Raw genomic sequence first — 24,550 nt, 5'->3', positions numbered from 1 at the left:
GCAGATAGGAATAGACATGATCTTAATTTCACAAAGTCTCCAGTTTTAACAGCTAAACATCTAACTTTCAACACCAGGGGGATGCAGTCAGCAAACTCATACTTCAGGAAACTAAAACTACTGGATAACCAACTTGTTTTCTTCAACAAATAAACAGTAAAGAAAAAAAAAGAGATGGAGCGTAAATCTCTAAACTAAAAACTGATTTATAAGCTACACAGTTCTAATTGGATTTGAGTAAAAACAACTTTTTTTTTGTTTTTAAAGAATCAAATCACAAAATAATGAAAATTTGAATAATATGACATTAAGGAATTTTTTGTTTTGGAGGGCTTTTTTAGGTTTAACAGACCTTATACTTTTAGATACCAAAATAACAGAGTGTGGGACTATAGGTAGAACAAGAGTGGCCATAAAATGGTGATCATTACAGGGGGGTTTATTATACTATTATGCTACTTTAGTGTATGTTTGAAAATTTCCACAAAGTTTATAAAATAGTTGTTACCTATTCAAAGATGCACAATCCCCTCAACTCCATTAGTGGATTATGTCATTTCCTGATTAATCTCTAACCGGGTGGCTTAAAAAAAGGATCAAAAAGCTGATTCTAGGAATTCTAATTTGACTAAAATACATCATGTTACAGTGAACATGGAATAAAATACAGCTGAATCTCATTATTTACAGTAATTATATTCTATAAAGTCATAGCAAACACTGAATAAGCTATATCGAACCACTGCTCTTGGTAAGCTATATCGAACCACTGCTCTTGGGGTAAATACAGGGTTAGGTTCCTGTGGGCCCCTTGTCACATTTTCAACAACCAATCAATATATAACCAACTTTGCTTTATGTGTTTTTGTTTAAAGACACATATTTTAATACATACTGTTGATTTAACACTGAATTAAAAGCCAACAGCACAATCACGAATGCCTGAATAAAACCTGTCTATAAAACACATTTTCTCTGGAAGGCACTTCGCAGCCGGCCGTACTAGACAGCACTTCAGCACTGTGCCCAGGGGCCACTGAGAATCAGCAGGGCGTTTGGTGGCTGGGACTCCGCCCTTTCCCTGCTGAGGGCCTGGGTCTGATCCCTGTCAGGGGGATTAAGAGCCCACAAGTTGCGTGGCATGGGCAAAAAAATAATAATAAAGATAAAAACAGCAACAAAAAGCATAAAAATATGAACATGGCTCTAAAGGACACCAGCTTAAACAAAGAAAGCCAAAATAAGTATCTGTTTGACCTCATCTGGAAACATGTGGTGACTTTTTTCGCTGCCATGCGCATGTTCTTTGATTTTAGGGTTACAAATAAATTTTACTGAGTAGCCAAATTCCGAAATACAGCATTCATGATTAATGAGACCCAAAGCCTCTATCAGGTATACGAATGCCTTTAGAGAACAACTTACAAAACTGAACTTAACACCCGTAAACAAATTTGAAGCTTTACGCATATATGTGCTGTTCATAAATCTCACATTAGGATAATACTAAAGAGCTTACTTTACTATCCTCTATATCTCAGACTATTAGGTGCCAACTCAGGGTCCTGTATTCATCCGAGTGTTCAATGTGTATCAGGCCAACTGACAATGTTCAGGTTTTTTCCACTTACTCATTCACCTAATATGAGTGTAATTCCACTATATGCCAGAAATTGTGAAGACAGACCATAGGACAAAGAGACAACAATGCTTCACATAGTCCGTGCTTGTGCAACTTATGACTTGGCTGTTTTACTTACTGAAATCAATGAGCATCTTGCCATAGCCCTGTCTCATGTACTGAGGCATGGTAAGGATACAGGATACATTGTAGTTGAGGAATGAATTCTTTTCCTAAAATCAAGAGCAAACAGATGAGAAGATTGGAAGAATATGGGACCAAGGGTGTCTCAGCAGTCCCAGATACAAGCAAGGCTGCTTGCAAAATATATGCTAATTAGTCCTGGGGAGTGGCTGTCAGGCCTCATAACTGGTACATCCACACCCTTTATGCTGATCCCAGAGTTTCCCTAGCTGAGACCTCCAGTCTCACCTTAAGGGTACTGACTCTTGGATTCTTTTTTAGAGGCAAAGAGCAAGGCAAGAAGGTTTAGAACACTGAATCCAGTCCAGAGTAGCACTCTTTGAAACACATATTGTATGTTCCATTTATGTGAAATGTCCAGAATATACAAGCTTAAATAGAGACAGTGGGCCTGGGAGCAGAATGAGTGGAAATGAGGAGTGACTACTTACAGGTACGGTGTTTCAAACTGGGAGTAACAAAAAGTGATAGTGGTGACTGCGTGGTGGCTGCACAACTCTGTGAGTATACTAAAACCCACTGCATCATACACTTTAAATGAGTGAATTGTATGGTATGTGAAAATTATATTTCAACAAAGTTGCTACACTGAAAAGTTATAAGCAAAATCTGGCCCTGAATCTTTAAAGGTGTAGTGGTGTTATCAGTGAAGAAGCCCAGCTAAAAAACCAGGCAAAAGGAACATATTTCCTGGTTTTAAGCTAATAACACAGAGGAGAGCAAAGTCAGGAGAGTTGGCTGGCTTGGATGGCAAAATGTGGGCTTGTGGGTTAGTAGGCCGGGTGCTGGCCAGCAACTAATGAGTAGCTTCAACCCACAAGTCCAGAAATGAATAAACCAAAAGCTTTTCATAAAGACTGCACATTTTCATTAAATAATCTTTGATACGTGGATGTCCACCCCACCCTCTGCCACCCTTTAAGAGAAGGGCAATCATCAATGCCCAGGGAACCGCCTCTTTCTGTCAGTGATCTGAGGCTTCATATGCCAACATCAACCACCCTGCTCTGGTCATCAGCTTCTTAATCTCCAGATCCCGCTGACCTTGGAAAAATATCCAATCAGGTGACAACCAGTGCTGTCTGCTTCTGTCATAACATAGAACAGGAAGGGTTCCACATCATAATATAATGTCTTGTGGTCCAGAAAAAGTTTGGCCAACAGGCACAGGTTTTGGCAGTAGATCTGGAAGTAAAGAAACAGCATTTATGTGTGGGCAAGTGATTCTTATACTTATCAGATAAAGGCCTAAAATTAAAGATCACACCATTATTGTTAATGAAGCAGAAACTGTATTTTGGCCAATAGAAAAGCTCTATCTTCTTTACAAGCTGGAGATAAACTTCTAAAACTAATGAAAGTACAATATTTCCAACCCTTTTTCTGATGTCACCATTTTTACCTTGTTTTTCTTGCCATCCACTTCAAATACAGAGATGGAACCTTTGCGATATATCTCATCACCAGGAGGGTGTTTCCACACACACTTAGCCTGTAAGAGAATGGAATTCACAACAGGGAAACAAACCTTCCCAGGAAGATTTGCTGCTCGAAAGGGAAAAGGAACCACAAGTCAAACTGGGTTAGCTGAGATGGACAGTTTGACAAACTGACAGCAAAATGGATTTTTTTCTTTTAGTGAAACAAAGAAAGGCTTCTAAATTCACTGCAATATATTTACGGATTTTTACAGCAGTTTGGAACAAGTTTTCTGGATTATATTCTGGCATTCCTCCAACCCAGGAGATTAAATCTTCTACTATGTAAAAGTAAGATAAATAAAAAATACCCCAGGCTTATTATAAAATGGCTTGTGCCAACAGGAAATTCTTAAGCAGCTTATTTCCAGCAGCTTAAGAGTCGCTAAGTGAAGGTACTCTCATCTTTACCAGTAACTTCTCATTACCACCTAAATCATTACGGTCTTCTTTTCAGATTAGAAAACAGACCCAGTGATTAAAAACCATGCCCCCTCTCCAAATGTTCCCTTTGTTGTACTATAATGAAATAGGACATGTCATTCTGTGGCTTTAGAAAAATAGGCAAGGAAGCCTGGTTGAGCAACAGGAAGACAGGGCTAGGGTGGGGGGGGGGGGACAAAAACTTGGCCACAAGAGGGCACAAGGCACCCCTTTCCTCACCTTCAAATGCTCACAGATTTAATGCAGGGAAGCCACTACTGTAAATAGGCGACTTTTTGAAAGATTTTATGTAAATTCTTTTAAAAATATCATCAAAAAGCATATGGCTTTTCCAATAGTCATGTACAGTTGTAAGAGTTGGACCATAAAGAAGGCTGAATGCTAAAGAACTGATGGTTTCGAACTGTGGTGCTAGAGAAGACTCTTGAGAGTCCCTTGGACAGCAAGGAGATCAAACCAATCAATGCTAAAGGAAATCAATCCTGAATATTCGTTGGAAGGACTGAGGCTGAAGCTCCAATACTTTGGCCACCTGATGCAAAGAGCCGACTCACTGGAAAAGACCCTGATGCTGGGAAAGATTGAAGGCAGGAGAAAGGCACAACAGAGGATGAGATGGTTGAATGGCATCACCAATTCAATGGACATGAGTTTGCGCAAGCTCTGGGAAAGTGTGATGGACAGGGAAACCTGGTGTGCTTCAGTCCATGCAGTCACAGAGTTGGACACAACTGAGCGACTAAACAACAAAAAAAGCATATATATGAATATTTTTTATGAAATTATATTCTGACTCTTTTGGTCAATCAAGAGTCATAAGGGCATCCATGGTGGTCCGGGGTTAACAATCCACCTGCCAATGCAGGAGACTCACATGCTGCGTGGCAACTAAGTCCATGTGCCAAAACTACTGAGCCAGCACTCTAGATAGAGCCCAGGCACCGCAACTACTAAAGCCTGTGTGCCTAGAGCCCTGCTCCGCAACAAGAAGCCACCACAGTGAGAAGTCCACACACCACAATGAAGACCCAGCAGAGCCAAAAATAAAACAATAATTTTAAAAAAGGCAGCATGCCCCAATCTGTCACATGTAAGTCCACACATTCATCCAGTAATGAGAACTCCACCTGTGGTTGGTTCCTGTCTCCACCCCGCTACTCATGCTGGCTCTTCCCAACAGTGAGCAAACTAATAACAATTATCCATTCAGAAACAGAAGCCAAACTGTTGGCCAAATAGCCAAAGAAAGCCCATTCTGTGATTATGCCTAAAGCAACAAGAATCTTCAAAGGTATGACTTAAAACAGGTTTTCTATTTTGTGAAATTCGATTTTTATAACTTATATAATAGATATCGTCAAATAAATATTCAAACTGTTTACTTGATCCTCAGACTATATAGGCCCTTTGTTTTCTCTCCCTACTATTTCTTGCCTTTTGGCTACTTCATTAGTTAGTACCACTAAATAAACAGAAACAGAAAGAAAAGAGAAACAGTAAGCGGTTCACATCAATAAAAATACCAGTCTTTCACATAGCAAACTCTGAATTAGCTTAACTCCATGGCCTACAATCATGGAGCCCAGTCCTCACTCATCACCCACCTGCCCCCTACTCCCAGCATTCTTCCCCACCCAGTCTAGTGGGAGCCTACTGTGCTGCAGTCTGAAGGGCTTAACTGGCAATGGTGGTTCTGAGCCAGAGTGTACTCCAGAGCTGGGAACACAAAAAAGCAGTTTTAGCACCGAACTGGAAAGAATACTATGACAGAAACTATAGGAATGCTGGGCTACAGATACAGCCACAATCACTTGTGACTATGGAAATAAGAAAAAACAGAGGTTTCCTCATCTTACAGATCAATCTCCACCCCTGCTCCACAGCAGAAATTCAAGACAAGACTTTTCATTCCACAATTAGAAGAAAATTGGCTTAAAACTATAAAATAACTAGGGAATACATTTGTAAAAAAATAAAACTATTCAGTTGTTTATTCCTATTTTTACAAGAAGGCTGTTCAGAAACCAGAAAACACTAAACAACTCATGGGAAAGGCTGACCCAAGGACCTATCCTGTTAATTTCATAATTTGTCTTTCTTAAGCAAGAGTTCCTTCAGCACACATTTATGGGGCATTTATTGCCAAGGCTAGTTGCTAGACATACAAAGGTGAATCACATTGTGCCAGTTCTGTCTAGTGAAGTCCATCTGTTTTTATCCACTTTGAGACAGAAAAACTGTGGGCAGAAGTAATTCATACCCAGATAGCCACAATGATGTGATCACTCACCTGGAGCCAGACATCCTGGAGTGTGAGGTCAGGAAGTTAGTGGAGGTGATAGAACTCTAGGTGAGCTATTTCAAACCCTAAATGATTATGCTGTTAAAGTGCTGCACTCAATATGTCAGCGAATTTGGAAAACTCAGCACTAGCCACAGGACTGGAAAATGTCAGTTTTCATTCCAATCCCAAAGAAAGGCAATGCCAAAGAATGTTCAAACTATCGCACAATTGCACTCATTTCACATCCTAGTAAAGTAATGCTCAAAATCGTTTAAGTTAGACTTCAACAATATGTGAACTGAGAATTTCCAGATTTATACAAACTGGATTTAGAAAAGGCTGAGGAAGCAGAGATCAAACTGCCAACATCCATCGGATCATAGAAAAAGCAAGAGAATTCCAGAAAAACACCTACTTCTGCTTCAATGACTACACTAAAGCCTCTGACTGTGTAGATCACAACAAACTGAAAAATTCTTAAGAAATGAGAATACCAGACTACCTAACCTGCCTCCTGAGAAATCTGTATACAGATCAAGAAACAACAGTTAGACCAGACACAGAACAACAGACTGGTTCCGTCTAGTCAAAGCTACGGTTTTTCCAGTAGTCATATACAGATGTGAGAGCTGGACAATAAAAAAGGCTAAGCGCCGAAGAATTGATGCTGTTGAACTGTGGTGCTGGAGAAGACTCTTGAGAGTCCAATGGACAGCAAGGAGATCAATCCATCCTAAAAGAAATCAGTCCTGAATATTCATTGGAAGGACTGATGCTGAAGCTGAGGCTCCAACACTTTGGCCACCTGATGTGAAGAGCCAACTCACTGGAAAAGACTCTGACGCCAGGAAAGACTGAAGACAGGAGGAGAAAGGGACGACAGAGGATGAGATGGTTAGATGGCACCACCGACTCAATGAACTTGAGCTTGAGCTTGAGCATAAGGAAGGGAAGCTTTGAGGTAAACCTGGAGTGCTGCCGTCCATGGGGTGGCAAAGCACTGGACATGACTGAGCAACTGAAAAACAACAATCTAGACATCCTAGAGCTTATCACCACCACGGTCATGGACCTTCAGACAACTTACCATGTGTCGGCGGAGTATTGTTTGGCTCTTCATGTATTTTAAACAGAATTCACACATGTAAAGACGTCCGAGTCGTGCATATTCTTCAGGATAGGGAGAATGGTACCAAGTATCAAGCTCATAGCGACCAAAAGCAATTGTTTTAATCATGTTGCTCCCCTCTGTGATTTGGCCTTGCAGCCTTAACTTCTCCTGTATTGCAGAGAAGAAATCAAGTCAAAGGAGGATCAGAATTAATCATTTCTATTGTTGTAAGCTGTGTGTATGCCACCACAACTGGCTATGAAAAAAATAATATCTGGCTTCTCTCTCATGAGAAATGCACTGAAGAGGACTATGGGGGCATGGGTCACCAGGAAGGCTAGAGAAAATGTACTGTCTACAATGCCCAGAGCACAGGTCTTGAGAGTTGTGTTTCTCTGCTACCTACCCACTTGGGCCTCATCTCTTGAACATCAGAACAAGCCCTTCGTAAAATTTTAATTTTTATCAGCCTGAAACAAATCGAATTTTAAAAGACCATCTATCACAAACTCCCTACACCTTAACAAACATTCTAAACCTAAACAAAAGCTTCTCGAGAATGTGCTTCATATGTGTACAAAAGCTTTTATAAAGAAAGCTGTATGGATCTGCATGACATGCACCCATGCTGGTCATCCTCTCAACTTGGGTCCTTTAAAAAACAGTTTTGAAAGGGGGATGATGCTTTAATTATGGAATTTAAAGCTAGAAAGTAGGTGTTTTTGAATACCTGTCCCCACTCAGTGGCTATGAGTTAGCCACAAAAATAATTCTGAAGAATAATCAGACAGAGCTCTAAAAATCTGGCCTAGGAAATGTTCAGTACTAGGGTAGGATAGAGAAAACCAACAGCGGTAGCCCGGCCTAAACAAGGGCAGCAATCAAACACTGCCTCTCACAATATTTGCCTTTCACAAAATTTCCTCTATGGAGCCTTATACCAAGGTCACAGGACAAAAATTTCTGTAATTAACCAAGGTCAGTAGCAACTGTTGCCATGAGCCTCTGGATCTAAATCAGCCAGGCCCTTTACCCTGCATTAGGTAAAATACCCACCCCGTGAAACATTCTAACCAATCACTTAATGTAACCCTTCCAGTTGGAATTTTCTCTGCCTTGAGGCTGTAAAAGTTGGCAACTAGCCCAAGAAAGGGGTCAGCTTGCCCTTGAGTTAGCCTGCTGTTCTAATAGCACCTCTAAGAAACTCTGTTCTCTCATTCTGCCTCATGTCTGAAAATTCTTTTCCAACCATCCCATGGAGGACTACATAATCGAGAATTCTTAAAGTATTTGATAATAATTTTTTTAAAAAGGAAGATGAAATTCACTTTACAAACTTTAAGTTTCTTTGAACATATTTAATTCATTAAATCAGAATTCTAAACTATCTGACAACAACCTTGATCATTATTCCTCTCCCATTCTTTTTTTTTTTTTCCCTCTCCCATTCTTTTACAGCTGTAATGAAAGACTGAAGCAATCCCACAAAGGGGAGTTCCTATTTAGGTTAAGGGGACAACAGAGAGGGGTACCTCCCAGTCTAGAGGTTCTCAGAATTGCAAATTATCCAACTGATACAAAGGGGCACCTACTGTTCTATCCACATAACTACCTCTACCAAACAGGTCCTTCCAGGAGTTGAGGTGGAGAGGAAAAACTTTTAAGAGACAAAGGAAGGGAGGAGGTGTAATTAATTTTAAATATGAATGGGAAGGAAATCTCAAATAAGGATGGCTGGGGGAAGGGAAAAAGAGTCAAGCAGCAAGGTACGTTTAATCCCTAGCAAACTGACTGCTAATTTTCCTTGGCAGTTCCAAGTGACCCTCACAAGTGGTCCTCATCTTGGAAGTTTTAATACTCACCAGATCCTCTGAAGCACGGGCTTGTGCTCTTCGGAAAAGATCCAAGTCATACTCGCTTGTCAGGTTTTCCAGGAGAGGTTCCCGAGTGTTCCCATAGGTCTGCCTGTGTTCCTAGGAAAATAACCAGAGCATGATACTTTCTGCTTCTAAGAACTTAACCTATTGCATTTCAACGGATGCCAACCAGAGGGCCAAAAATAACCTATTTATTTAGTGCCTATTATTAATATTTGCCAGGCATTATACTAGGCACTAGGGATCAAGTACAAAACAAACTATGCATCAGTTAATTCCAGAAGATATCCACTACCCACTCTAGTGAACCTGGAAAGTTAATGTTCTTATAACCACCCCCAAAGGGAGTCTCACTCTTCAGAACTCTATGCTTCCATTTCTTCCTCTGAAAATGTGCATGGCAAAACAAAGAAATAAAATATAACAAAACCCAAATGCACTACCAACTCCTAGAATCCTGAGACAACTCTATGCTTCCATTTCTTCCTCTGAAAATGTGCATGGCAAAACAAAGAAATAAAATATAACAAAACCCTAATACACTACCAACTCCTAGAATCCTGAGATCTAGTTGGATACTCATTTAAAAACAAAACCAAATAAAAACTAGAATCTCTAAACCTTCAATTCTAAGATTTTAGGCTGAAAATAAAATCTACAGGCAGGAATGAGCAACTGGACTAAGCAGGCTTTTATAAACTCTTTCCCTTGAATTGCTACACCTACCATAATAACACAATCCACCCAAAGGTACTAGAATACTCCCACTTTAAAACTCCAGTCCAAGTATACAGGAAAAAAGTTTAGCCTCCTTAAGAAATGCTTTGCTAAATATTAAGCAAGTACAAAAGAGGGAACAGTCACTGAAAATTAGAATCACAAAAATAATCCAGTTTTAAATAAATAATATAAAATCTTACCATGGCAGTCACTATACAAGTATCTATACACAAGAAAGAAATTCCATAGGGGCAACTTTCCTTTTAACCTTCGATTCTAGCCCTTCCCACTCCTTTTAGACTCCACCTCCTAGCAGAAGGTGAAGAGGCTCGGAAGACAGTAGAAGATAATGGCTAAGAGGATGAGAAGGTTCATTCCAGGAAGAACGCTGTAGACTTCACTCACATATTAACATATGAAGAAACCACTCACCAGTACTTTTACCCCTATTAAAATTTCTTTAGGCTAATCTGGGCCCCTTTGATGGATATCTTTTCAATTTTGGGCTCTATCATCTAACACTTGGGTTCTAAGTATTTCTTCTAGTTTCATGAACTTTTTTAGAAAGCTTTAAAAAATCCTATCTAGCACTTTTACCAGGAAGGTTCAGCCCAAACTAGAAGGCAGACGTAAGGTAAATTTCAGGAGTTTTTATTCAGACACACTCTACCTTTATGATTCTGGGAAAATAACCTCTCTAAATCTCAGTTTTCCATCTACAAAACAGCTGAAATACCACCCATCTTTGTAACAAAGATTATGGGAGCAACATAACCACAGTGCCTGCCTAGCACATAAGCACTTAATAAATGGTATTATCATATTATTACATCTCTACCCAACTTGTAGATAAAAATACTGAACAAGACAGAGGGGAAACATACAATTTTCACCCGAAAGCCTAATTCTACAGCTGGGTCTTGGCTGCTAGGGGGCTGTGCATGGGATTCCCCTGGTTGCAGTGAATGGGGGCTACTCTTCCTTGAGGTGCGGGAGCTTCTTATTGCACTGCCTTCTCCTGTTGCAGAGCACCGGCTCTAGCAGTCAGGCTCAGTAGTTGTGGTGCAACAGCTTACCTGCTCCAAGGCATGTGGGATCTTCCCAGACCAGGAATTGAACCTGTGTACCCTGCACTGGTAGGTGGAATCTTAACCACTGGACCACCAGGGAAGTCATAAATGTACACTATTTTTAAAACTAGAAAAATAAAAAACTACAAAAAGATTTACTATACATCACACAACTAAAACCTTTTACTGTGTAGGTATTTTATTCTTTCATTTAAAGAAATGGACTGCTGCTTGGCTTGAATATTCTTCCTTATCAACATCGTATTTGTTCAAACAAGAACATTTAACCCTTTAAACCTAAAGTGAGGTTTACAAACTAGAAGATTCAATTTTTTTCATCTAAATTCTAACAGTATTTGTTTTTTGAGGACACCCAGTTCCACTTTTGTTGGAGAATTACATATATAGTGAACTCTAACTGCCAAAGAAGAGTCCTGTTACAGAGCATACCAAATGGCAAATGTGAAAAGCAGAATCTTAGCAACCAAAAGGAATCAAATGTGATAGCAAGAGTTCATGCTACTAAATATTTAACTTGTGCTCACCATATATTTTTCTTTCTGTTCTTTGCTCAGCCCAGAATTTCTTTTCTTCCTGAGTTCAGCAACCTTTTCCTTATATCGCAACTGCCTCTCTGATGGTGCCTAAAAAGAAAAAGGAGAAAATCAAGAAGCTAGCTAGACAACTCATTAGGTAATTATGTCTCTAAATGAAAGTAATATACACCAAAGAAAGGGTGGAGGGAAAAAGGGTGGGGGTGGGACACAAAGTATATTACAGCCACCCTGTGAATGCTGCAGTAATTTTTAAACTCCAAATGGGGTTCCCTCATCACCTAGACCACTATCCTGTCAGTTAAGATGAGTTCAGGGAATGTACTTACTTTAATGTTAATCCAAATGGAATATAGATTAAGGATGGAAACAACAGGAATAAAATAAAGATCATTTCAATTCATTAGGCATTTATTGAATGCTTACTGTTTTCCAAGCACTGATATGGAAAATGAATAAAAATTTAAAAACTGAACTAGAACCCAAGATAAACAATGAAGAAAAGTGTAGCCACCATTTACTGAGTGCTTATTACCTGCCAAGCACTGAGGACAGGTACTTTACATGCATAATTTAGCTGACTACACTGCCAGGTAGGTATTATTCAAGGAAATAAAGCTGAGGGAAGTTAGCTGACCTGCCCAAGACCACACAGCTAGAGTAACAGAATCGCAGAATTCAAATCCAGACCTGTTTGGCTCTAAAGTCAAATTTCTCCCCATCACCGTGCCTCCTCTGCTATCCACTTATAATCTAACCACAAAAACAGACATCCATATGATGAGCTATGAGTATATAAAGTGTGCTAAAAGCTAAACTAACATTCTGAGAACATTACAAATAGGAATACATGAGGAAGAAATTCATTAACGGTACAAGATTTGGGAAGAATTCCGACAACAGCTAAGAGTTGCACAAGGCCTTGAAGGAAAATCATAATCTCTTCTTGGTATAAGTACACAGTTCTAGGCAGAAAAACAGCAAGAGAAAACACCAAAGGCATTCAGGGGCAGGGGAGAGGATAAGGAATTATGTAAAATCAACGTGCATGAATGTTCAGAGAGGCAGAAAGATTAGAGCAAAGCAGCATTTTGGAATCCAATAGAAAAGAAAAGTAGAAGAAAAGTGACATAATCAACAAGCGTCAATGCTAAGAAAAAGTCACTGGTGCCATAGGAAACATACCAGCAGAGTTGAGGGGCCTGAAAGCAAATTATAATGGGTTAAAAAGTGGATGCAAATGAGGAAATAGAGCAGAAAGTGTAATCTTTCAAATAATTAAGATTACCTATTATTATCACAAGTAGCATGATTCCTTCATTTATGAGGTAGAAGTTTTGCTTCTAGAAAATTTACTATTTGGAAAAAGCACTGTTTCTAAGTTTATGACTGAAGACCAGTTATTAAGACACAGCAGAGGAAACAAGAAGCGTGGACATAGCTACAACCATCATGGGGCAGAGAGAATCCAAGACTTGGCTCTCAAACTGTGAACGGCCAGAGCTTTAACAAGGCCCATACCTGGTGCCTGGTTGCATGCCTGTTGTTGTCATCTTGCCTGTGGGACAGCATCCTTTCTTCTATCTGCTTATCCCGGCTCTGTGCTCTCACCTGCAACCATCAACAATGTCAATCAATCCACCTGCTTCTAAGACTATGTTTACTTAAAGTGTAAGAATACAGCAGTAATCCCTTGAATTTACACTGTACTTTTACTTTCAAAGGGTCTTCACATTAGCACAATCTGTATAAGAAACAGATAAGGCAAGCTTCATATTCTGTTTTCTCAGCCATTATCTGAGAATCAGAAAGTGACATAATTACAGCTGGATGGTGATAAAGCTAGGATTTTATCTAAGTCTGATGACTCTGAGCCTCTTTCCACTGTGCAATGGTATAAGTGTCAGGAAGTGCAAGAACAGAGTAAAGAAGTACAAAGAAAAGGTTAGATACTTGAGATCAAGTCTATAGGGAAACTTAACTGCACTTATGACCTTAGATAAATCACCTTCGATTGCCAACAGTCTCAGATTCATCTACTGGGCAGTGAGGACTCATATCCAGCTCCCTATTTCACATCAACACTAAAACCCAACATGGTCAAAACAGGGCGACTAACACTCTCCCACAAATCTGCTCCATCCCAAATCTCCTCTATAGCAATAAATAGTAACACTTTTAAACAACTGATCAAGTCAAAAACTTGAACACCGATGATGTTTGATTCTTCTCTTCTTTCCCTCCTCACATGATATTCATCAGCAAGTCTACCAGGCCGCCCCTCTCCAAAACATATCCTAAGTCCAACCAATTCTGACCATCTCCACTGACAACAGTCCAAGCCACCATCTACTGCCTGAACCTCAGACTAGCCTTCCCACAAGTCTACCCTGTGTCAACTCTTTCCCCCTCCAGTTCATTCTCCACATACCAGCAAGCTATGATTTTTCAAAAGTGTTTTGGTATTTTGCTAAAGCCCTCCGAATGCTTCCCATGGCTGTCAGAACAAAAGCATACTCCCTTTGCCAAGGCCTACAGGCCCTTCATAATCTGGATCCTACTTCTTCATTTCCTATCACATTTCAGCCACACTGGCCTACTTTCCATCCTTCAAACCCAACCATTTTTTCCCCACCTCACAGCCTTTGTGCTTACCCAGTCTTCTACTCAGCATCTAGACACAACTGCCTCTTTGCCATCACCCACGACTCAGATAAAATGTCTTTCTTCACAGCCCAAGCAAAAGCAGTGCCATACCCTGTCACCTCCAAAACAGTCACTCTCTGTTTAGTCTTTTTGTTTCTCACAACATTTACCACTAAATGAAATTCATACTGATTTTCTATGTTGATTATGCCTCTCCCCATGAAAATGTAAACTCACTGAATACAGTCTTTTGACTGAATAAAAATGGTAATATCGCCGACTGCAATCATTTATTGGAAAACTCTGAGTAATTCTGTGCATGCCAAGTATTTTTAAAACTCGGGTTTTTAATAAACGTGAGGAATTAGTCTAATGTCTCCATTTGAGATTCTAAATGTAATAAAATATGTATCTTTCAGAAATACTCCTGATCCTCTAACCACAAGGTCCAGTAGTAAAGATGGATTATCCTGAGTCTGATTCCCTTTGTAACAGAGACCACAAAAGAGTAAAGTTCAAGAAATGTGTTCCTTTTTCCAAAATTTTCTTCCCCAAACTGAAAAATGTCTTTTTTTAAATAAATTGCTTAAGGCAACATGTTCATACTGCCATCAGCCAACAATTTTATACCTTAGGAAGACTTTTATCTAAAACCATCCACAGTATTAGATCATTACATTTAAAGACAAATGGTAACAAACAACTCCCAAAAAACAGGGATCACAGTTATTTCCAGAGAAAGAAACACCTAATGCATTGTCAGCTTCTGATGGAGAAGATGGAAGAGCTATTACTGTTTTGACTTGGTCTCACACTAACGGGAAGATAATGGCAAGACCTACCACTTCTACAGTCAGCAAAAGAAACTGCCGTGCTTATAAGATAGAGTTGAGATGAAGGAAAACAAGGGTAAGAGTCCACAAACTCAAAATTCACGTTATGTACCGAAAGTATACTACTTTACTGAAAGACTAAACACAACACATAAAAGAGCTTTCCCTCCTGTGGTCCACTTATAAATAAGAGAACACATTCCTGAATCAGGGAGGATTAACGTTAACTAGGGAATCTCATTTCTCTCAGGAGGAATCTGGCCCAGACAGGAATAAACCTGTTATACTGGCCTTTTTAGCAAAATAATCACCACAAAAGCAACAATTAATACTTTGGTCTAACCAACCTGGATACCCTATCCAAATACTACCTGAGGATTGTGTTTAATTAATAACATTTTCAATTTGTTTGCCCGTAATTCGTTTTTTGATTCCTCCTTGGTAGCAACAATCCAGACAGAAACAACAAAATAGGGTCTTAGGTTCTACTCTTAAATCCATTATTTCAAATTCCAAAAGTTTTTTAGAACTGTATTTTTCAAGACTGTAAGATAAGAATTAGCCAAGAGTAGGTATGATTGAGAGTAACAAAAAGGAAAAGTATTCCATAGAAGTAGCAAAGAGGAAGAGAATTTAGAAAAACCTTTAAAAAGTAAAATATCTTCATAGATTTACAAGAGAAACTAATGCATAAATACTGAGATCACATATTTATGCAAATCATTCCTTAGTGGAAAAGGTTCCTAGCAATCTTTCAAGAAAATTTTCAACAGAAAATATCGATGCAGTTAGAGGGTGATGTTCCAAATATTCCATAGATAATCCCTTTGTTAATTTCTCTCAAAGCACTCCTTACAGACAATAATTCTTTTATTAGTCTGTATTCCTTTTTTTAATCACAGCTGTTTCATAATTTTCCTTCACTAGTATATAAGAACAAGGACCCTGCCCATCTTGTTCACACTGTATCCCCACTGTTTAGCCAAGTGCCTGGCAAATGGTAAGCACTCAATAAGTATATGGTGAATAAATGACAATATAATTACCTTGCATTCATCAGCTGAGAGGTTATGATAGAGAGGGCATCCTGATATGGAGAAATGTCTCTCGTGTTTTCCTGTAAGGTGTCCTGTTAAAAGAGGAAAAAACTTAACCTCAAGATGAAAGATCTAAGCTTGGAAAGTAATAGTTTTCACTAAAATAAACCTTTTTTTATGATATCATTTTTATCAAGTATATGTCTGATTACAGAATAAATCCATCAAAGGTAAGGGTCATAACTTGCACCCACAATGAATTATTTTCTTCTACAGGTTGGACCTAACCACCTCTGAACATATTTGCATATATTCAATATAAATTATAGTTCCTTCTTTTCTGATCATGTATTTCTCAAATTCCAAAATGTCAGAAACCCATAAATTTACTTAAAAGGCACAAAGTTATAAGCAAGAATATTTTCTTTTGGTAGAATTTAACTTTCCTATGCTAAATTGATCAAGTGATATGTATAATAAGTGTACTTTCTATTGTGCAAAATGTTATCCAATCTAAACTGAACTTCTTACAATAATCAAAAGAAACTTATGCAAAATGGAGATGGAAGTGGTCTTTTCTATCATATGAGGAAATATACTTTGGTAATTCTGGACCAGATTAAATATACTCATTTTTTGTGGAGGGCTGGCTGATTTTGTTTAAAGATTTAGGCTTCTTTTATAATCAAACCTTTATATTACTACTATTTTGTTTTTAAAATACATAATCAAACTTTTAAACAGGCAGTTTGTGCAAGGGAAAGAAGGAAAAATATTAGAAAAGACAATACAGAAAGCTCTTTTTTTTCTAAAAGGCTATTTATTTTTCTATTTTTCACATGGTTTGTGAAAATACACAGGTAATTAATTATATCATTTTTATATGTCTCTTCAATCAAAACATTCATCAAACATCTAAGACTGAGACAGATGGTGAGACAATGCTAATGAGATAAATTAGCTAAGTCAAACTGCAAATCTACAAAATTCTTTCTTTCATGGAAAAAAGACATTTAATTTGTAGTAAAGGAGACATTTAAAAGAGATTTAAAAATTATACAAAATTTATAGAGTAAGCTTTAAAGGGTAGCAACAGGCAATTCCCTGGTGGTCCAGTGGTTAGGACTCTGCAGCTCACTGCCGAAGGCCCAGGTTTGATCCCTGGTTGGGGAACTAAAATCCCACAAGCTGGGCAGAGCAGCCAAAAAATATATAAATAAACAAATAAAAGGCAAAAACAGGGCAAGTATTGCGGGAGAGGAGAATTAATACAGGGCTTTACAGGTGGCACTAGTGGCAAAGAATCTACCTGCCAATGCAGGAGATGTAAGAGACGTGGGTTTGATCCCCAGGTCAGGAAGATCTCCTGGAGGAGGAAATGGCAACCTACTCCAATACTCTTGCTTGGAAAATCCCATAGACACGAGAAGCATGGCAGGCTACAGTCCATGAGGTCGTAAAGAGTTAGACATGACTGAGCACACATACACAAGAACAAGACAAGAGTTAATATAATGACATGCACACTGTCATTTCTCCAAGACTATATTATTAAAAATCCTGCCTGCCAATCCAGGAGATGTAAGAGAGACACAGGTTCAATCCCTAGGTCAGGAAGATCTCCTGGAGAAGAAAATGGCAACACACTCCAGTATTCTTGCCTGGAGAATCCCATGGACAGAGGGGCCTGGTGATCTACAGTCCACAGGATCGCACAGAGCTGGACACAACTGACGCAACTTAGCACAGCACAGCACATGTTGTTAAAAACGCAATCTTAGAGACCCACACATTTATCTTAGACATCAAAAACGATCCTCAAAGGTCAAACACTATGTACAAAAGGTGAAGTATCATGGCTCTAGCAAGCCTTTTAGATATTATGCATCTATCTGTAACTTCTGAATAAATTCAAGTTTGTTTTACAATATGTAAACTAAAACCAATCTGCCTATATTAAAAGTTTATAAATGATAGCTGTTCTATTAACCTAGCAATTCCACTGCTATGAATTCATCCGATAGATTTCTAGAAAGACACCAAAATATTATACATACATACAAGGCTATCAATTAGAGTACTGTTCTAAATAGCTTTAAAAAGAAGCTAAAAAATGAGAAACAATATAAATATCAATTAATACAGGGCAAATCAAGTAATTTCTAAACTTTCAAGTACAATGGAATTCTCTATATCCTTTAAACACGAGGGACCTCTGAGTGCCAACAATGTAAAATATCTAAGATGTCAAACCATTGTTTATATTTTTTATAAATAATAACATAGAAAGATATGTACAATATACATGTGTTATGTATGTATAAAAACTTACTAAAAGTATTCATACACAACTACCAACAGTAGTTTTTATATCTAGGATATATTCTGGGGATATGAGTAAAGGAGAACTTTTACTTAGCACTCAAGCCCTCCTATAGGGTTTTAATTTTTCACAAGCACATCATACTTTCATACCAAAATTACCAAAAAAAAAAAAAAAAACCCCCCACCCCCAAACCTAATGACATTGTTTTGGCTAAGACGAGGAGTGGAACAGAATCAAGAATCACTGCAGAAGCTCAAGTTCATACTTTTCAAGCTTCGCCAGACATTAAAACCCAAAGTCAAAGTAAACTTTCCTATGATACAAAAGATTTATATTTACCCTCTGGTCTACCACATTAAGAGTACTGAGTTCAGGGCATAAGTAACACATAAATCAGACCCCTACTCTAACTTCATCTCCTCCTCCCCACTCTGGTCTATCTGCCCAGGCATACTGGCCCCTAAAGCATTCCTTAAAGTGGCTAAGCACTCTCCTGCCCCAGACCCTGTCCACTTGCTGCTCCCTCTGCCCATAATGCTTGTCTCCCATAGACTCAGATGGTTCACTCTCTCACTTATTTCATGTTTCTGCTTTCCCTACACAGACATGCTTGTGTGTAGGTGCAGTACCCTAACCCTCACGGTACACATCTCTAGCGGATTATGTATTATACATTTGTCTTCCCCAGTTAGATCATAAGCTACAAGAGGTAGGGTGTGACATGTTCACAACTCCACCCCCAGAATTTAAAACAGTGCCTGGCACAGGAAAACATTCAGTAAGCACTGAATGACTGATTAAACATAGTACATAAAACAAATGGAACAATTTAAGGACAGCAACAAGCAGAGTTGAAAATTCCTCATCTTGCTGTGTGGCAAGGAGATCCTCTTAAAGTATAGTAGCTATCTCTTGCATTAGTATTTGTACAATACTGTCTATTCTTAGTTTTTCATTATTTATTTCAAGGAAATTGACTTAGGCCTGAAACAGCTACTCCAAGTAACAACTGGTACAGCATTCAGGGGAACTCTGCTCTAGTTATGCATTTGATGGGTTGAAATTACCTAAGAAACTGCTGCTAAGACCAAGAAAGGATCCAAATACTAGGGAAAACATACTATTAGTCTGCAAAGCAACAACTTTGTTCTACCATTTTTCTGAACCTGGAGGCCACATTCAAAGGCTAAATAGGTAGAAAGAGAGGTCCACTGTCTCTCAATCAGCGCCTTCCAACTCTAGACAAAAGTTTAGATCAACATCTGCACCGAAGCTCACTTACAGAACACACCTAAAATTTTTAGTATATGTGCTGCCGAAGCAAGTACAGAACACACCTAAAATTTTTTAAACGTTACTAGAATCCCTCAGTAAGGAGAAAAAATAACTCTTAAGGAAACAATGATATAATTCATCTATCTGAGAAGAAATATTTATCTAGTTTATACTTCCTAAACATACAAAGCCAGAAAACCTAAAGCTACTAAAGTCACAAAAGGTCAGGGTCTCATCTATACTCCTCACCTTCAGTGCCTCTTGACCAAAAAAACTGTTTTTCTCATTTCCTTAATAGCTATGGCCATATAACCGTTATTTATTCACCTTACACTCTATTGTTAGTCCTCAGTAAGCTTGAACTATGCACCATACAATCAGGTATTTGGAGATAATTGACATTCTGTTTTGTTTTTGTTGGAAAAATGAAAGAATTTTTCACTGGGAAAAGTTCTCAATAAACTGAATGGTGCATCATAGTTAATTTCCTTGTAACCAAATCTGTTATTATGGACAATAAGCCAAGAAGCAGGAATGCTTTTATCCAAGTGAGCAATTCAGTGTTATTCTAAGCAGTGGTCACTGAAGACCCTAAGCAGCTAAGTCGCAATGGAACACTAAACATTTCTGGGTGATCCTAATTCCAGAGAGACATAAAACCACACAATCCACGGTGCCATGAGGTGGGGGCACACTTACCTAGAGAGTTACAGCCTGGTGTAGGACACTTCATATTGAAATTGTAGCTTTCGTGGAAGCGGCGGCGCTTGGGGCGATGAGAGAGATCACTGCCCGAGTCCTTCAGGGACACGTCCTTGGCAATGCTCTCATCGTGAGACACGTTGGGGCTGGAGATGTCTATGTCAGATTCAGAAGAAGGGGCATTTCCAGTTGGCGTCCGAGGTGGAGACTCATCATGATCAGCTGTATTTTTAGTTTCTAAAGTAAAACAATTGGTAGAACTCATGAATGAAGTTTATTTTACTTAGAGGATTATAATATTCAGAAGAGTTTACAGGCTTCCCAAGATCCTCTTCCTGTGATTTAACCAGTAACTTTTGTCATTTATCTGCCATAAAACTAAATGGAAAATGAAGAAAAACTAACAAGCACTCCCCTTGTGCAACTTTAAATTCTGACTAAAATTCCATTTGAGGTTTACATGATACATTTCACTTATTTGTGCTTCTCCCAAGCCCCAAATCATGAATAATCAAACCTGGATGGAAATAAACTTTTAAAAAACATTATCATCCTACTCTCCTGATGGGAGATACATAGGAAGGAATATATATGAAAATGATTCTTTCTGGATGACATTGAACATACCTGGTGTGAGTGTGAAAGGACTTGACTAACTCTGAATCAGGTGCTACAAACCAAATGCCTACTAGTGCTGAGCAAGGCCAAATCAAGAGCCGATTGTCTCTCTCAAAGGGATAACTACTATTCAGTTCCAGTCAATTATGTGGTGAATGGCCACCTAATGTTCCCAGAGCTTTCCGTTTTTTTTAAAGAAACTAGTAACTCATGTTTCTACATAGAATCTTTGTTTTTTCAAATACTGGCCACTTTTTTTTAAAGAAAGTAAATATGATGCCATCAAACCAACAGACCATGTTGGCAGGCTAGAAATTCAGCAGTCCATAGTCTTTGCTCTAAGGCCTCTGATTTGGCCTGGTGAATCACAACCTCAATAGCTTACCATTCATTCCGCATTACTGACAGTCATTCCTCCTCAGAACTTCAGAGATAAATGGACCCATAAGCACGACTGTAAGAAAAACTGCTTTAAGCCTTCTTCATCTGTGAGTAAGAGGTCGTCAGTTTCTTTTGCCTACTGTAAGCCAGATCAAATATACTCCAGCTACTCTGGACCTCAAGAGTAGCAGAGTATCAAACTGTCCTCAGAAAGAGGTAAGAAAGGAATCAGACAAACATCAACCACCTAGCTGAATTTTGTACTGGGCATCTATCTGCAGTGGCTCCAAGCCTCTTGGTGAGAGGAAACTGATTAGATCCTCTCTGTAATGAGTCCAAATCACCCATACCCACTCACCTCTATCTGAGAAGTCAACCACTTGTTCAGTTTCTGAGCCAGATGAACGAGTCTGCCGAAGCGGGTATTTTTTTGGAGTCACTGGAGTAGGCTGCTGCTGACTACGGGTCACTCTCCTGGTAGAATATGCAGGTTCCTCAGTGCCAAAAGACTGCAAATTTCGAACAGGACTGGAATCTGATCCCGATTTTAAAAATAATAAAACAATTAAAGAAAAAAGAAAGAAATGTTTTATATTCCATTAGTGTGACTTATTAGCATGTAGGTTCTCCTAAATATAAGCAACATAGAGACAGTAGACAGGTGAGTACAGCACAGAATTAATGGCTTAGGCACTGGAATCAAGACTGAATGTAATTCAATTCCACTTCATCACACTAACTAGCTGGGCATACTGGGCAAGTTAATCTCTCCAAGCCTATTTCCTGATCTATAAAAAAAAGGGGGAAAATACTAGTACCACATTCTTCACACATTTGCTGTGAGACATAAGTGAAATAACTCATATAAGGGACTTAATAAGAGTCTTAGATATCCAAATGTAGTGCTTTATAAATATTAGCTTCATGCTCTTTCTTCCTTTACTCTAACCCACCAGAAAAGAGACACTCTACTGCTAAAGATATAACAATATGCAAATATTTCCTTTCTTTAAGGACCTTTTTATCTTCTTGATTACCCTATCTGACACTCTAAAGCAAAATAATACTAGATTCATAAAGGGTAAGGCAGGGATACAACCTTAAAACTTTTTGGATGCAGAAATCTATTCTGAAGCAGCCAATAGTTCTTTTACATCTCTAATCTCAAGAGACTTACAGGAATAAAAGCAATTCAGAGCTAAAATTAAAGTATTTTAAACAACAAAAGATCCTAATGTGTAAATCTTATGGATTCTTCAAAGAAAACTGAAATTCTCAAACTCTTGTGTAAAAGTTGGCATACAGCTCAGTTTTCAGTTTGCATATCTCCAAAGGGTTTCATTTACAATGTAGTCTACATTTTGTTTTAGAAAGGGCCATCTAACATGAATCATACTGTGAATGATGTCCCCAGGTGTAACTTACTGGTGATAAAGTGTAACTAGAAAGAGACCAAGGGCTCAGGTACTAGGTTGGTGCAAAAGTAACTGTCGTTTTGCATTGCTGAACTTTGCTGTTTGATATTGGAATACATTCTTAAATAAATGTGGTTATGTTATACACCATTTTAATGCGCATTTCTTGCTTTATTTTTTTTTGCTAATGACTTATTACTTGCTGTTTTAGACTATAGAAATTATGTTAGACAAAAAGCAAATTCAAGCAATTTTTTTACCTGAGCTCAAAATCGGTCATAAAGCAGCAGAGACAACTTGCACATCAACAATGCACTTGGCCCAGGAACTGCTAATGAACATACAGTGCGGTGGTGGTTCACAAAGTTTTGCAAAGGAAGACAAGAGCCTTCAAGATGAGGAATGCAATGGTTGGCCATCAGAAGGTGACAGCAACCAACAGAGAGCAATCTTCAAAGCTGATCCTCTTGCGAATACACAAGAAATTGCCCAAGAACTCAACATTGACTATTCTATGGTCACTTGGCATTTGAAGCAAATTGGAAACGTGAAAAAGTTTGGTAAGTGGGTGCCTTATGAGCTGACCAAAAATTTAAAAAACTGTCATTTTGAAGTATTGTCTCTTCTATGCAACAAGGAACCATTTCTTGATTGGATTATGACCTGCAACTTGTCGACAAAAAGTGGATTTTATACGACAACCAACGACCGACCAGGTTAGTGGTTGGACCGAGAAGAAGCTCCAAAGCACTTCCCAAAGCCAAATTTGCATCAAAAAAAGGTCATGGTCACTGTTTGCTGGCCTGTTGCAGGTGTCTGATCCACTACAGCTTTCTGAGTCTCGATGAAACCATTACACCTGAGAAGTATGCTCAGCAAATCGATGAGATGCACTGAAAAATGCAACACCTGCAACCAATATTGGTCAGCAGACTTCTCTATTAAAATGCTTGATCACATGTCATACAACCAAGGCTTCAAAAGTTGAACAAACTGGGCTACAAAGTTTTGATTCATCCATCATATTCATCTGACCTCTCATTAACCGACTACCACTTCTTCAAGCATTTCGACAACTTTCTGCAGGGAAAATGCTTCCACAATCAGCAGGAGGCAGAAAGTGCTTTCCAAGAGTTCACTGAATTCTAAAGCATGGATTTTTACACTACACAAATAAACAAATTTCTTGTTTGCAATAATGTGTTGACTGTAATGGTTCCTATTTTGATGAATAAAGATGTGTTTGAGCTCAGTTATAATGATTTAAAATTCACAGTCTGAAACCGCAATTACTTTTGCACCAATCTAGTAGTAGATTACACTTTAAAACGATCCTTTTTTCATTTGTGGTCAGCTCATGAGGCACTCACTTATCGAGCTTTTTCACCTTTCCAATATGCTTCAAATGCCAAACTACTGTACAAAAAGCCACATTGAGTTCTTGGTTAACTTCTTGTGTAGTTGTAAGAGGATCAGCTTCTATGATTGCTCTCAATTGGTCTCTGTCACCTTCTAATGGCTGGCCTCTGCGCTCCTCATCTTGAAGGCCTTTGCAAAACTTCTTGAACTACTACTGCACTGAACGTTCATTAGCAGTTCCTGGGTCAAACGTGTTGCTGATGTTCCAAACTGTCTGCTGCTTTATGACCCATTTTGAATTTGAACAAGAAAATCGCTCAAATCTGCTTTTTGTCTAACATCATTTCCACAGTCTAAAATACATATAAAAATAAACAACAAGTAATAACTCATTAGCAAAAACAATAAAGCAAGAATTGCACATTGAAACGATGTGTAAGATAACCACTTTTATTTAAGAATGTATTCCAGTATCAAATGGCAAAATTCGACAATGCAAAACTGCAATTACTTTTGCTCCAACCTAATAATTCCTAGCTATTTTGAATATTTACATCTGTCAGCTGTCCAGTGCATGGCCAATTACACTTTCTAA

General features: G+C 38.6%; 1 protein-coding gene across 2 annotated transcripts in view; it reads right to left on the bottom strand.

The window, feature by feature from the left end:
* The window catches only part of KAT7 (lysine acetyltransferase 7), a 34,157-nt gene that overhangs the window by 4,353 nt on the left and 5,254 nt on the right, over window positions 1-24,550 (bottom strand). Inside the window, exons 3-12 of one of the 2 annotated variants that reach the window (XM_065909184.1) lie at window positions 21,540-21,716; window positions 20,180-20,419; window positions 15,889-15,971; window positions 12,885-12,974; window positions 11,355-11,453; window positions 9,005-9,115; window positions 7,119-7,310; window positions 3,228-3,317; window positions 2,870-3,010; window positions 1,761-1,854 (exon numbers count right to left, since the gene is read on the bottom strand). In XM_065909184.1, coding sequence (XP_065765256.1) covers window positions 1,761-1,854; window positions 2,870-3,010; window positions 3,228-3,317; window positions 7,119-7,310; window positions 9,005-9,115; window positions 11,355-11,453; window positions 12,885-12,974; window positions 15,889-15,971; window positions 20,180-20,419; window positions 21,540-21,716 — 1,317 coding nt within the window. The remainder of the gene's footprint in view (window positions 1-1,760; window positions 1,855-2,869; window positions 3,011-3,227; window positions 3,318-7,118; window positions 7,311-9,004; window positions 9,116-11,354; window positions 11,454-12,884; window positions 12,975-15,888; window positions 15,972-20,179; window positions 20,420-21,539; window positions 21,717-24,550) is intronic. The other variant, XM_065909185.1, reaches the window with a different exon arrangement.

Source organism: Muntiacus reevesi, chromosome 18, assembly GCF_963930625.1.
Source record: "Muntiacus reevesi chromosome 18, mMunRee1.1, whole genome shotgun sequence".
NCBI lineage: Eukaryota > Metazoa > Chordata > Mammalia > Artiodactyla > Cervidae > Muntiacus > Muntiacus reevesi.
The sequence above is the reverse complement of the archived record's forward strand: the minus strand, read 5'-3'. Positions and strand labels throughout refer to the sequence as shown.